The 13,929-nt window shown below is 33.7% G+C and overlaps 1 protein-coding gene across 2 annotated transcripts in view; it reads right to left on the reverse strand.

Moving 5' to 3' along the window:
* The window catches only part of LOC149544199 (transcription initiation factor TFIID subunit 12b-like), a 35,288-nt gene that overhangs the window by 6,759 nt on the left and 14,600 nt on the right, over positions 1–13,929 (reverse strand). The window contains exons 2-4 of one of the 2 annotated variants that reach the window (XR_016355757.1): positions 11,144–11,365; positions 6,038–6,544; positions 1,159–1,238 (exon numbers count right to left, since the gene is read on the reverse strand). Coding sequence is in view for 1 of the 2 variants with exons in the window: in XM_089798712.1 (XP_089654838.1) it covers positions 1,164–1,238; positions 6,038–6,544; positions 11,144–11,365 (804 nt within the window). In the remaining variant the exon portion in view is untranslated. The remainder of the gene's footprint in view (positions 1–1,158; positions 1,239–6,037; positions 6,545–11,143; positions 11,366–13,929) is intronic. The other variant, XM_089798712.1, reaches the window with a different exon arrangement.

Raw genomic sequence — 13,929 nt, forward strand, 5'->3', positions numbered from 1 at the left:
TCCAAATTATGTCACAAATTATTAAAAGGAGTAATATAATTCATAAATTTAGTCAAAGTCGTGTTTATAAACTTAATACAATTATTATTTTAAGAGAGGATTATTGTTTTAAAAAGGGACATCACATATGTAGTTACAATTTTTTTGAAAGATTTGATTTGTTCAACAAACCATGAAAATTTGGAAATCCAGAATTTTCAAAAAGGAAAAATGAAATTTCTATAGAAATTGAAAATTTAGAGCTAATTAGGCAAATTCAACCAGTCTAAAAAATCCAGATCTGTTAACTAAGGGTTAATCTGTTAAAAATGACAACTTACAACAAAAGCCCATTAGAGGTAAGTTTGATTAATCATACAGACCCAAAACAATTATTTCAACAAACCAATTTAGAGGGACCTACTTAATAAATCAAATTCTAAGGATTATAGTCTAGGTTGCATCGGTACGTGGGTACCAAGTACACATACCCCAAGTACAGGGTACTCATCGGAGAGCATCATAGCTAAGGACCTTGATTAAGATTTCTAATTTTTGTTTCGGTTTTTTGTTTGTTTATCAAGCTTAATGCAAAATTTAATCAGTTTGAAAATTTGATACAATACTGATTGAAAGTAAACTTTTTCACTGTTCAAGCCATAAGTTTACCATTTCAATTGTCATTGTTAAATGATTTATGATCTTCTTGTTCATGTTTAAAGTCTGCCTTCTCTATTAAACAAATAAACATTTATCATATATATTATATTATGATTACAGACAAATTGCAAATCTGAAACTGAAAATAATACATTACATTTGCAAAACTTTATCATTGTTCTTAATTTGAAAAACCATTGTCATGACTCATAATTTCAGATTTTCTATATAAATTAAATTAGATTTTTAAAAAAAGTTTTACATGTCGAAGTACCCCCATCCCCTATTTTGAAAAATAGCCATACCCATACCCGTCCCCATACCCTAAGTACCCAAGTACCCTCATCTTCATGCAACATTGATTTTAGTCTACTTTTAGAAAGCCTTCTTACTCCATTATTAGGTCAGATGTCTGGCCATCAGAAAACCAAAGTTGTAAATAGAATCGGCAATTTTTGTTCATGATAATAGTAGTGCGATATAAAAAGTATTAAATGATGGCTAATAGTAATAAAATACCTTACCGATTGATAATACTCCTCTGCTAACTCCAAAAGGATGTCTATCACATCGGGATCTAACTTGATGTTTGGATCAACCTGCATACATGAAAAGTGTAGATTTATATTAGACCAAATAAACAATCATTTAATTCCTATTTGATAATGAATAATTTCTTAGAAGAACAGTTACTTTCTAAAACTAAAGCATGTTTTAATTACCATTCAGCCAAAAATTCCTAAGTTATTCGTGTCATTTTTCAGCAATCATTTCTATTGTGAATATTCCTTGGAACGTGAAATGTTTTGCAAGATAACTCTCTTGATAACAGAGAAAAGTATAAATGAATTCAACTTCTCTGTTCCAAAAGAATTGTGAAAATATAAATGAAATTATATTTACATCAGTAGGAGACCCTCTAGATTCTGATTTTTCTGCATCTTAGCTGCCTTTAGCCTCAAGGATATAGGTGCTCATGTTTTGATGTTCTAAACTAATATAAGTTTCCACCTGGTTGTTTAGTCTGCAAAATTAGGAAACTCCATAAGCTATCAAATCTTAACACCCTGATATGTTTCCCCCTGAGTTTCTCCTTGCTTAGAAGCAAACAAAGATGTTCTTCTCAAATTATATTTGTCCATCTCCCCATTTCAAAAGCAATGTGATGGGATCTTCACCTGAAATGATAGTATTATTTTTCTATAAGAGGTTTCAAATTCCACACAAGCCACTTAGAAAGATGCCGCATTATTTACTAGCAATCAAGTTTCACATTCTTAAATTTTTCTTAATTCTCTACACTGCTGGCAAAATATGCTGGAAATCTGATACCCTACAAATAAGAAAACCACTACTTTACTTTTACAAGAAGGAATTTGTTAACAATAGCCAATATTCCCAGTCTTGGATCCATGCCTTGGATCCAACAGTTGTTCTACTCAGACAGCAGTAATACAACCACAATGATGGCATTTCTTGTAATTTACTTTTCACTATTCCTCAGCTCTTGACATATAAGTAGAAACTGACACAGGCAAATCCTTTCTACAACATTCAAGCAAGGGATTTCTGTACTGACTTGTAACTGTAAAATCTAAGCATACGACCATCCATGATCCAGGTGCAATTATACCAGATGTGGGGGTCTCCAAATAACTCAGCTGACATGTGACCCTTGCTAATACACATATAAGTAGAAACTGACACAGGCAAATCCTTTCTACAACTTATTCAAGCAAGGGATTTCTGTACTGACTTATAACTGTAAAATCTAAGCATACGACCATCCATGATCCAGGTGCAATTATACCAGATGTGGGGGTCTTCAAATAACTCAGCTGACATGTGACCCTTGCTAATACACCACTATGAATATTCAAAAGTCCTTCATTAACTCATCATGTGAGAGTACCTCTTCCTATTAATGAAACAATGTGCCTCTATGAGTTTATGGCTGGAAGAATAATCTTCTGAAAAAAGGGACCTTCGGATTTTCTAAATGGCCCTACATAAAACTATTTTGGACTGCCAAAAAAATGATATAAGATGTGTCGTGTTGTAAAACACACACGCCCTTTTGCAAATGGGAACCCCTACTTTTCTCACTTGGCAGGTCATAGTTTGTTAGTTTGGTTATAGTTTGGCAGTGATTTTGCAGTCCCATGGTTGGAAAAGCTAATTAGCTTGAGCAAGGTCTTAGAGGATAATGGCCAATTCGTGGTTGCAAGTTCAATTCTAGGATTCAATTAATTATTTTGATTGTTTGAACACTTGGTAAAATCTTTGATTGCCTTCAAATGATATTTCCTTCCACTTGCAAAGTTTCAAAACCCTTGACCAAACTATGATTAACAAATTGGTAAGATGCCTCATGGATGGCTATGAGTTGTTGCTACTGCACATTAACAACATGCCAACTTTTAGTCAACACTTTACAATTCTTCAAAGGAGAAGGTTGATAGGTGAACTCTTATTGCAACAGTTAGAATTCTGATTTAAATTGATGAAAGGATCTGATGCAATACTAGTAGTGACAAATCAGGAATCAATAAAGGTACTAACCTTACTGATATCACTTATCATGTGATGGAAAAAACACTATGTATTATCCAACGATTTTGTTTCTTTGCATGCAACCCAATCTGAACAATCATCGATTACTTTTCCTCCTTTTACCACAATTTTTCTACCTCTTTTATCAAGAAACTACTCTCCGCCCTTTTATTTTTTGCAAAACTCATATGACAATTCCTTGCTATATGACCAACATTTGGACATTTAAAACAAATCATACTGAAATCTTTTACGGAAACAAAAAGATTTTGACTAGTAAAATCAATTTTCTTCTTGACACAACTCTACAGTCAACTGCTTTATGCCCAACGTATTTGTAGAAAGTACAATAACCATGAATAGGATAAAACGTATTTGTTGTCATTCTTCTTGTAGTAGAATGCCACTATGGATACCTTTTTTCCCTCTAAACCTTAACAAATTCATCATTCTCCTATTCACTTAAAGAATTACTAGAACTTTGGCACCAAAACCAAATTTACCATTATTTAAACCTTTTTTGGCTAACATTTCATCTAACAAATTAGAACTCTTCTCAAACTTTTCTATTAGAAACCATCTTCAATTGTTTATGATAATTCCTCAAAATTTACTACTACACTTTCTAACTTTAATCAATTTTCGGATTCTAACAAGAGTTCAGAATTGATTACCTCTTCTCGTCTTTTAACTTTCTCAATTTCAATATTTAGAACTGCACTTTCCTTCAATGCTGAATTTTTTTATTGTGAATTCTCCTTCAATCTCATGACTTCTTCTAAGGCACATAACTCTCCTTCAGGATCTGATTCTCCCTCTTCCACATCATCTTCATCACTCTGATCTGGAGTGACCCAATTGACATGAAAAATGTTTATTCACTATCAGAATGATTTCTATCTTTTGAATTTGTACTATCTTCATCTTTGACATATTAGCTTTTCTTTTTCTTTGAAGAATTTCTCTGAATGTAGGGAAACTGGCCTTTGTTTTTCTTCTTGAAGCCTCTACATCACCTTTATCCTTTTTGGCATACAGACACTTTGCAGCAAAGTGCCCAATTTTCCCACAATTGAAGCAATTGAAAGGCAGCTTGCCAAAACCTTTTTTGAGTTTCTTTACAAGGTCTGTAAGGTCTTCATCAGTATCATTGTCTGACTCTGAACTTTCTTTCTTTTCTTTCTGTGTTGCTTTAAAATAACCCTATCTCTTGCTATCTTCTTCTCCAACCTTGCTCATTTCATATGGTGTTGGCATGCCATGCAAGTCATCACTTGGAATGTTACTAAGATGTCTTGCTTCTTCTGTGGCAGAAATTTTAGCACTATATCTAGGACGAAAAGATCTTAAAACCTTCTAGACAACCATAGAGTCTTTCAATTTTTCTCTAAGACCCTTGATTGCATTCACTATCTCAACTTTGGACATTGGAAATATTGATGGGTTGTGCCAAGTCCAAGGGAATATTAAGTATTATTAAAGAGTCTTTGATTTTCTTTAATAAGGGTCATTAATATTGAATATTTTTTAGTTCTGATTCATGAGCTTATAGCTGAACCATTTGAGTCAGTTATGAGGAATATTGTTGTATACTCTAGGTATGCTTCTGTTTGTGTGGACTATTTGGGTCTACAAGTCTAATTGGAAGCTGTCTGAACAGTCTATTAATGTCATTTCAATGGCCATACAGCATTGACAAGTGCAGAAATCAATATTTTAGTTATTTTAATTTGGTAGTGATCAATAAAGTGGCTGTTTCAGACATCAATTGAGCAAAACAATCTTCTAAACTTTTGAGTTTAATATTATACATACAAATCAGACTTTCAGTACACAGAAAAAGAAGGGCATCATGCAGATTTAAGTTTATAACAGAATTTAATCAGCATATAAGTCAAGCAGCAGCAAGGATGCAATACACCAGACTATTGGACTTGAGTACAGCACTTGATCATCACCTAGCTCAACCCAGGTAAATATTTGTGTTTCAATTCCCTGGCCAATTGTTTGATTAAATTCTCTCGGATTTGAAATGATAGATGAATGCTTGACAATATGTCTAAATGTAATTATTGATAGAAAATTACTATTTCTAATCTTTCTCATTGTAATATTGGATTGTTGTGCTGCCTATATTTTGTTATTTCATTGTATTTGATTTTTGAACAGTAGAACCACAAGATCCCATTTTATGTTTTTAATGATTACAAAATAACCATTACGTTGAACCATATAATGATTACAAAATAATGATTATGTTGAATTTAACAGTTCCCAATTTTATGTTTTTCTCTACAATTTTTATTTATTAATTTTTGTACAGATGTCCCCTCCACCATCCATGGATGAGAGAATTTCTAAAGCCCTTTTTAAAATCCCACATTTTCCATCCCTGCAATAAAGGGACCTTCTGAAACATAGCTGGTTCTATTCATACACTAAAACAAACATCTATTTGTATCTTTCAAGATTACAATGAATTAAGCTGTGAAACTCCACATTTACTGATGCCAGCTATTGTTTTCTTGTCAAGTGTGTTTGTTCAGAAGTAGAAAATGATCATTAAACATCCATTTGCCAATGAAACTGCGACAAATACAATTACCAATTACCAAATACAGCAAAGGAAATAACATGTACAGCATAGACAAAGAACAATATTCAAAACATTAATTCACCTAGGATTAAATGATTAGTTATAACATAGTACATGATTGTAAAAACTGTTAAATGCTCATCAAACATTTTATATCAGTCAATTAAGATATTCATTTATTAAATTGATGCATATATCCAAAAAAGAAATATTCATAATGAAAACAAATACATCATAATCCATCTTTACCTGGGAAACTAAATCTTCAATGCTTCTCTTTCCAAGAATTTGAGGGCTGCCTTCATCTCCTTGACTGTTACTTCCTGCTGGGAGGGCAACACTTGACGCAGGGATGGCAGGTTGAATTCCTGTTGGTGTTGAAGGCTTCTGGACTGTCAAGGAAGGCATACGAGATATTGGTTGTGGCTGAACAGATTGTTGAAGCTGTTGTTGCTGCAGTTGTGATGAGTTATGTTGTTGAGATAGTTGTTGTTGATGAGATAACGTTGGTTGTTGCTGCGAGGGTGATGGGGGTGTCTGCTGTTGTAGTTGGGCCTGTTGCTGCCTTTGATGTTGCTGAAGTTGGTAGGAAGATGAAGCTGAATGGGGCAAACTGGACTGTTGGATCTTTGGCCACTGTGGTGTATGTGGAAGTGAGCTTGAGAGAGCAGATTGCCCGCCTTGGGAGAGGCCATTTAATTGAGAATTCAAAGATCCTACTGATGCAACTCTTGACATATTTTGTGTCTGGATCTTCTGCAAATGAAATATAACATTGTAACTCAATTACATCACATGAAAAACAATGTGTGTAGAATTGACTATTTAGAAACTATTCACACAATTAGAGCAATGCATTCAAATTCAGCATATTATAAATGATAAATCAAAAACTTTCATTACTTTAAACATGCAGCCTACTAAACAGCTCACTTAAGTTGCAGAAGATAACCTCAAGTACCCACTAATTAAATAGAATTCATGGATGAGACCATTTGTAGAAGATGAAAATACTCCACAGCACAATTGTTGTATAGCGAAAATGGTAAAATACTATTATAAAGTATGATATACAACTTGTAAATACATCACATCGACAAATAAAATATGAAAAAGGGACTTCTGTGATGTAAAAACTACAACTATCTCTAGAGTCAGACCTCAGAAAATCACAAACTAGCTTCTGATAGACATTAGTGTGAACCCCTGAACCATCTCATATAATTCACATATATGCTACTCCACTAGTAATGTTAGGAAAATGGCGTCTCAACCTTACATTTACATAAGGCTGCTATTTATAGTAAGTTCACATTTGAGCATGGATTGGTCCAAAATTTTCTCCAAAGCTTTGGATGGGCAAGATAAGCTTGTTGGTAATTTTATGTTTCAAGATCATGTTTAAACTTGAAAATATTGTGAACGAAAGGTTCAAACTCAATTTTGAAGGCTTTAGAGGCTTTAAAACTGTCTGAAAGTCTCCGATACCTGCATAGCCAGTTATAGTTTGATAGAGCATGTCTGATGCTTCAAAAGGTTCATCAATCAGACGCTTGGTTTGAAAGATATGATCTTTGGAAGTTGGATCTTCCAAAATAAGAAATCTAAAAGCATGTTGGACACACAGATGATTTGTAAAAGGGAGTTACATGTATTGGTGTGTAATTTGACACAACATAGGGCATTTTCAATTGGAGAAACGATGGGCGCCAGTTTTAGGCGGTTTTTGCCCATGCTTTTGAAAAACCATTTTGACAGTTTCATTTGTATCTCTTGTATATTACATGCATGAGATGGAAGTTGTGTGCTAGTCTTATAGCTATTGAGTTACCTCTGGATCTCTGGTAGATGATACTCCTATGAGAAACTTGTTCCAAATGTACAGTAATCTGTTGTTGTTTTTTGAATAATGTAAGGCAGTCTGTGGAGTGTGTGTTTTTTCTCCTGAAATGGTTTTTCCCACATCGACCATTGTGTTGTTGTATGCATCCTATTTATGTTTGATTCTATAAAGCTTTTGTAACTGTTGTAGAGATATGAGAAAGTTTCTACATAACCTTTCTCTCAAAGTTAGCGTACAGAGTTGTTTCACTACCTCAACTTCCTTTACAAGTGGTATCAAAGTCTGAACACCTATGGCATCTGTTGTGGGTTGTTGGGTTTGTTTTGAACTAATCCAATTTTGAGTGGGAGTTTGTGTAAAAGATACTTTGTGATCCTGTTGAAAGGTTTTTCATATCAATAGTTTCTTGAGGAGAACAAAGGTGCAGAAATTTTTGAGAAATAATTGTGAGATGTGGAAGATGAAGAGAGCAGATTTCTTAATAAATTGAAATATATTAGATGTTGATGAGAATGTCTTGAAATGTACAAATCCAACTAAGACTACTAAATATAATGTTATAAAAATGTAAATCCAAAGGTCTAATCAGATTGTGCCTCACAATCTCTGTTTTAAATTTTAATCAATGTCCATGAAAAGTCCTCTACAAAGAAGCTATGGAAGAAATTTGGTGAGATGTATCATTTTATTCCTTGAAAATGAAGGGTGGATGAATTACAGACACGCCTAGAAGCATTCAGTATGTTGGTGGTTAAATTGGTATCAATTGGTATCAAAATGGGTTAAGAGGAGAAATGTTACATCTCTTTTTTCTTTGCCTAATTTGTCGTATTCTGTTGTCATAGCCATGAGGAATATTTCTGCTATTTCATAGATTAAAGATGTGGTGGTGTCCTTTCTAAAGAGACAAGGAGAAAGGTACCCATCAATGCTAAGGAGGCCCCAAGTATTCATGGAAGACCTAAGAAAAAATGAAAGAAGGATGAGAAGCAAAATGAATCCAACTCTAAGGAGAGATCCAAAACTCTTGGAAAGTCCAAGTTATTTGAAATTTGTTGGAATTGCAATATGCACATCCATAAGGACTACAAAGATAATAAGAAGATATTTCATTCTTATTCTGAGCACCAAAAGGATGATAATGCATTCATTGCAACTTAAGCCACTCATGCAAGTAATGGTGCATTATAAATTGACCCAAATGCATCTAGGACAGGTTGGATTTTTGAATCTGAAGAATATAATGGGGGTAAGGTGTACTCAGGTGATGATTCTCATTTAGGTATTGTCGGTTGTGCTAAAAATACAATCAGGTTTCCTAATGGTATAACAAGAAGCTAAGTTACCAATTCAGACACAGATGCAAGAATCAGGTGTGCAGATGCGCAAAAACAATTTGGGGGATTTTGGATGTGTTATATATATATATATATATATATCTATGTATATTTAAATAGATATATATATATATATATGCGAGAATCAGGTGTGCAGATGCGCAAAAACAATTTGGGGGATTTTGGATGTGTTATATATATATATATATATATATATATATATATATATATATATATATATATATATATATATATATATATATATATATATATATATATATATATATATATATATATATATATATATATGCAAAGAAATGCAAGAAATATAGGAAAATAAATATATATATATGCAAAGAAATGCAAGAAATATAGGAAAATAAATCATTTCATAGTATGATACTTCACCATTGATCCAGAGTCAAGATATTTCATATTTGATAATGATAGTTCACACTTCAACTAGCTAAGCAATGAAGAATCCTTGCTTCAAACACGCTCTTTCGTGTTGGCCAATCTAAAATGGTTTTTATATTTATTGATCCATCTTTGCAGATCATAAACCTCTATACACTAATCCAGTCTTCACTGACTGCATTTTTCCATATTTGTCAACTGCTTCTACTCTCTTTAGCTATTGCAACACTTATAATCTTCCTTCACCTTACTAAAAAACAAAATATCAACTAAATAGACAATGGCAGACCTACCCAAGTATGGCCTCCACACTCCATTCCTGAGTATCTTTAAGTAATTGGTGCATGTACAAATCCAAATGGCATGAGTAGACATTCGTACAGTCTGTATACTTTTTAGGTTGTCTTTCACTCGTCATCTTCCCAAATTTGGATTTAATGAAACCCAGTTTTCAAATCAATTTTTTGCAGAAACTTCATTCCCACAAAACAAAGACACTAAAGAAAATAACCAACACAGCAATTCCCTCCAAGTTCAAACCATTATATTTTTAAAGGGTTAATATATACTGTTTTATTTGTTGTCTTGCTTTTGTGGAGCTGAAATGGGATTGTTTTATTTTTCTTCAAAAAACTGCAAAAATATTGGTATTTATATAGCTAGTTCTAGTTAATGGTCATTTAAGCTTTCATTTTAGTACTCAGTTAAGTCTATTTCTAGAATATGCCATGATTAGCCAATGTAAATTCTATTTAAGAGTTCATTGTTAATGCAATATTTATTCCATTCATTCAATTTTTAACAATTTCATTGTATCAGAGTGGGTTGATGGGGTCTCAAAAAAAATGTAGCCACTTATAATCTGGAATTTTTTTAGAAATTATTTTTACCATAATTCGTGTAAAACACAAGCAAAACTAAAAATTTTGCATTTATTTGCAGTCTGCTACTAATGCCCAATTAAGGATTTTTTTACTGCAAATTGGAAAAAAAATCACCCAAAAATAATTGGTATGTGGCATGTGCACATGTTTCCATCTGTGATTTCGGCCCATGTTCTCTGCTCTTTCCAGCCCTGCATCCACCTCGTGCAATTTTCTAATGTAATACGCATACTAGGAACACAGCAAATATAGAATAGCTTAAATACTCCCAGGTATTTATTACAGACATATGGACATATTATCTCAAATCTTCTTCTATACTACTGGTGAATGATATCATATATATATATATATATATAGTTAGAATTTCATTATAAACTATAAATGTCAAATTTGTCTTGAGTGCTTATTGCATTTGAACATATCATTCCATGAGTTCCCACAAACAGTCTTCCACTATTTTCTAAGGAGCACCGATACATCAGTCTTAGATTAGTCTAAGAAGAGGGACCCAACTTTAACAATAAACTATTCATAATACATATATCCAAATTGTGTTACAATAGATATGCATAAATATTGAATGCTGAATATTGTTTGAAGGATTCTGATGCCACCCAGACAAGCCCAGCCCCCAATATTCTTATAAAACGGCAGAAGGGCAGCACAAATAATATTTCCATTTTTTAAATTTCAAAATAAAAGGTATGGAGACACCAGTTAAATGATATCACAAGAAACTTCAATAACATGCACAAATATGTATTCAATTTGATGATTTTACAAGTACGCCTTTTTAGATTCATCAAATAAAACATGATAGGAACTTAACAACAAATAAGAGACTGGCAGCTTGAAGTCTCAGAGACGGTACCTGAGGAGAAGAGAGTGCTTGCTGTTGAGGTGTAGGCGGTGATCTTAGTGACCCTTGTGCCATTCGTTGTTGAGAATAAACAAGTGTTCCGTTCATTCTATTTTGTGTGCCTGTACCAAGTTGGCCCATTAATCCAATTGTTTGCATCCCTTGCAAGGTCTGCCCTGAAGAAACCATCTGTGGAAACTGGGAGCTCTGAATTTGTGGTTGTTTTTGTCTTACCTATAAGATACAGTTTACAACATTAACATTCTCATTATGTGAATTCCATTGCACCTCTTTCAATCATAATGCTTACATGTCTCAATGCTTCTTTAAGAAATGCAGTATTCTGCAATATAAGTGGCAGGTGTACCCTCTACTTCCATATAATGACTTACACCGTACCCATCTAAATTAAACAGTAATATAACATGAAGGAAATGGCATGCCCCATGCCAAGCAACAAACCCAATGCTCAAAGAAAATGACTTTCAAAACAAATTATATCACCAAAATAAAAAACAGTAGAGCAATGCCTCAAATCCCCTCCCCCCCCTCAACAGTTACTGAGCACTGATGTTTTCTTGGATTAAAAAATAATAAAAATTTTGCTTTACTTTAAAATATACAGCATTATTGTTGCAATGTTGTGCAAAAAAGGCAGATATCAAATAATGGTATACTTGATGTTGTGACTTGCCCCATCCATTAGTTCTGTTGACCTCATCAAAAGGGTAGGGTTACAGTAAGGGGTATGAAAACACCAGTTTCTTCACTTTGTACGATGTCTTAATTTAACTGCCTAATACCATGATGGTTTGACAATATTAAATTGAAAATAATCTATCTACCATATGAAATTAAAACGCACAAATTCTTGACCAAACTCAGATTTTGTGGAGAGAAGTGTGAGCACAATGATTTAAATGTAACAGGTTTTTTTAGCCAAAATTGATAAAAGGCAAGACCAATTGTAATTGTGTTCGGTTTTAATAGTAATCACTTGATTTACCCTTGGATAACAAAGGTTCAGAGTCTTCAGACAAAAGAAATCTGAATAAGCCAGGTTGGACCTAGAAGTTTCCTGTACATAGCAGGAGCACAACCACGTGAATTATCAAAAGATCCAAAAATAAATAGTAAATGAGAATTTAAACCCCTGATTCATGCAATTAGAATACAAAACAACAAAGGCTCAGATTATGCTTGATGGTATATCATATTTATTAATAACAACAACTGCAGGAAAGGAAAACTGACCACTTTTAATGTGCAGGAATAAATTTTCTCAATACAGAACTCTTAATAACAATGTGCTTCAACTGTCTTCAAAAACCCTGATACTGAGAAAATATTCTGAATCTTATACCTGCAAAGGAGCGATTACCAGATTCTAATATCAAATTGCCAAACCATACAAGAAGGATTTCACAACACCATAAACTTGTTCTACATTATTTAAATCAATGGACATGCTTTGTCCTCCTTTTACAGTATCAATATCATAATTCCTAGGCATATTTGCATCTTCTTATAGAGTCATTACTGTGGTTCTCTGATGTGCCATTACACTCTTGATAAAATTTCTATATTAAATAATGTGCACATTTCTCGTCTTCCCTTTGTCATTTGCAATCCTGTGTTTGCAATATCTCAATAAATTAACAAAACAAGCTTGTATCTTGCTGAAGATCCCTAATGGATCAGTTGTGCCTTCATGGTACTTTTCTTTCGATTGCTCATAGAATTTGCCTCTAGAGACACATCCCCTAATTTGCATGCATTCATCTGAGTCTTTTGAAATCGATGTTGAGTGCTAGTGATTTGCACGTACCCTGCTTTTCTTCTTCCTCTTCCAGTCATTTCAATTTCGTTGTACTTTGAGTCTCACATGTAGACTTCTCCAACCATGGATTTCTCCCAGCGTTTCCTCAGCTCCATCCAATGCTTTGCCAATGGTGACATTCAACTTCTGGATGTACTCTAACAGGTTCTAATCTGGGACAACAATGCCTTGTAGATCTTGAATAAATGTCTCTAAACTTCTTAATGGATTGATCTGTGTCAGAGGGAATCCTCAGAACTTAGATTGATTTAAAGCAAATGTGAATCCCAGTGCGGATAAAGGCTGAGCCAGGGCCTTTAAATTTATCCTAAGTACATCTCAAACATGCCCAGGGAAAAGTCATAGGAGGTTACTAAGGTCACGCCATAGGCCCAGGTCAGCCCAGCCCTTAAAACATCCAAGAGTGAATATTTTTATTAAAAATTAAGAACATCCCTAACCTACCTAATCATGTATACCTTGTGCAAATTATGGCAATTCACTGATTTACAAATACTATATATTGTATTTTACAGCCAAACCAGGCCATACTAAACCTGGGAGAAAAATAGTGAGCTGATGAATCCAATCCAGCAACTTAGACTTTGATCATTGCCTTCTGGCAGGTCCATGTTTGCCAACATCAGCATTTATGAATATTTTGATCTAAATCCATCATTACCCTTTTCATTGATTTCATACACTACTTTTTTACACTTTCCACTCACAATAGTAATTTGTTAAATCTTCTGTCCTTGTATTCAAATAAATCTATCCTGCACTCTTCTGTAAGAGGTCTGGATTTGTATCCTAGAACCTTCACGTCTAAAGATACCTGTTCCATGCATGTAGGAGAGAAGTCCACCATACGAGGATACTACAACTGAGCTGCATTTGCAGATTGTGTTTGTTTGCGGTGCTTGCAAAACTATGAATACATTTGCTTCATGTAGGAGACAACTCACTTCGGAAAAATAGG

This window comes from Cupressus sempervirens, chromosome 8, assembly GCF_028749045.1.
Source record: "Cupressus sempervirens isolate cs-2001-9-10 chromosome 8, ASM2874904v1, whole genome shotgun sequence".
Classification (NCBI taxonomy): domain Eukaryota; kingdom Viridiplantae; phylum Streptophyta; class Pinopsida; order Cupressales; family Cupressaceae; genus Cupressus; species Cupressus sempervirens.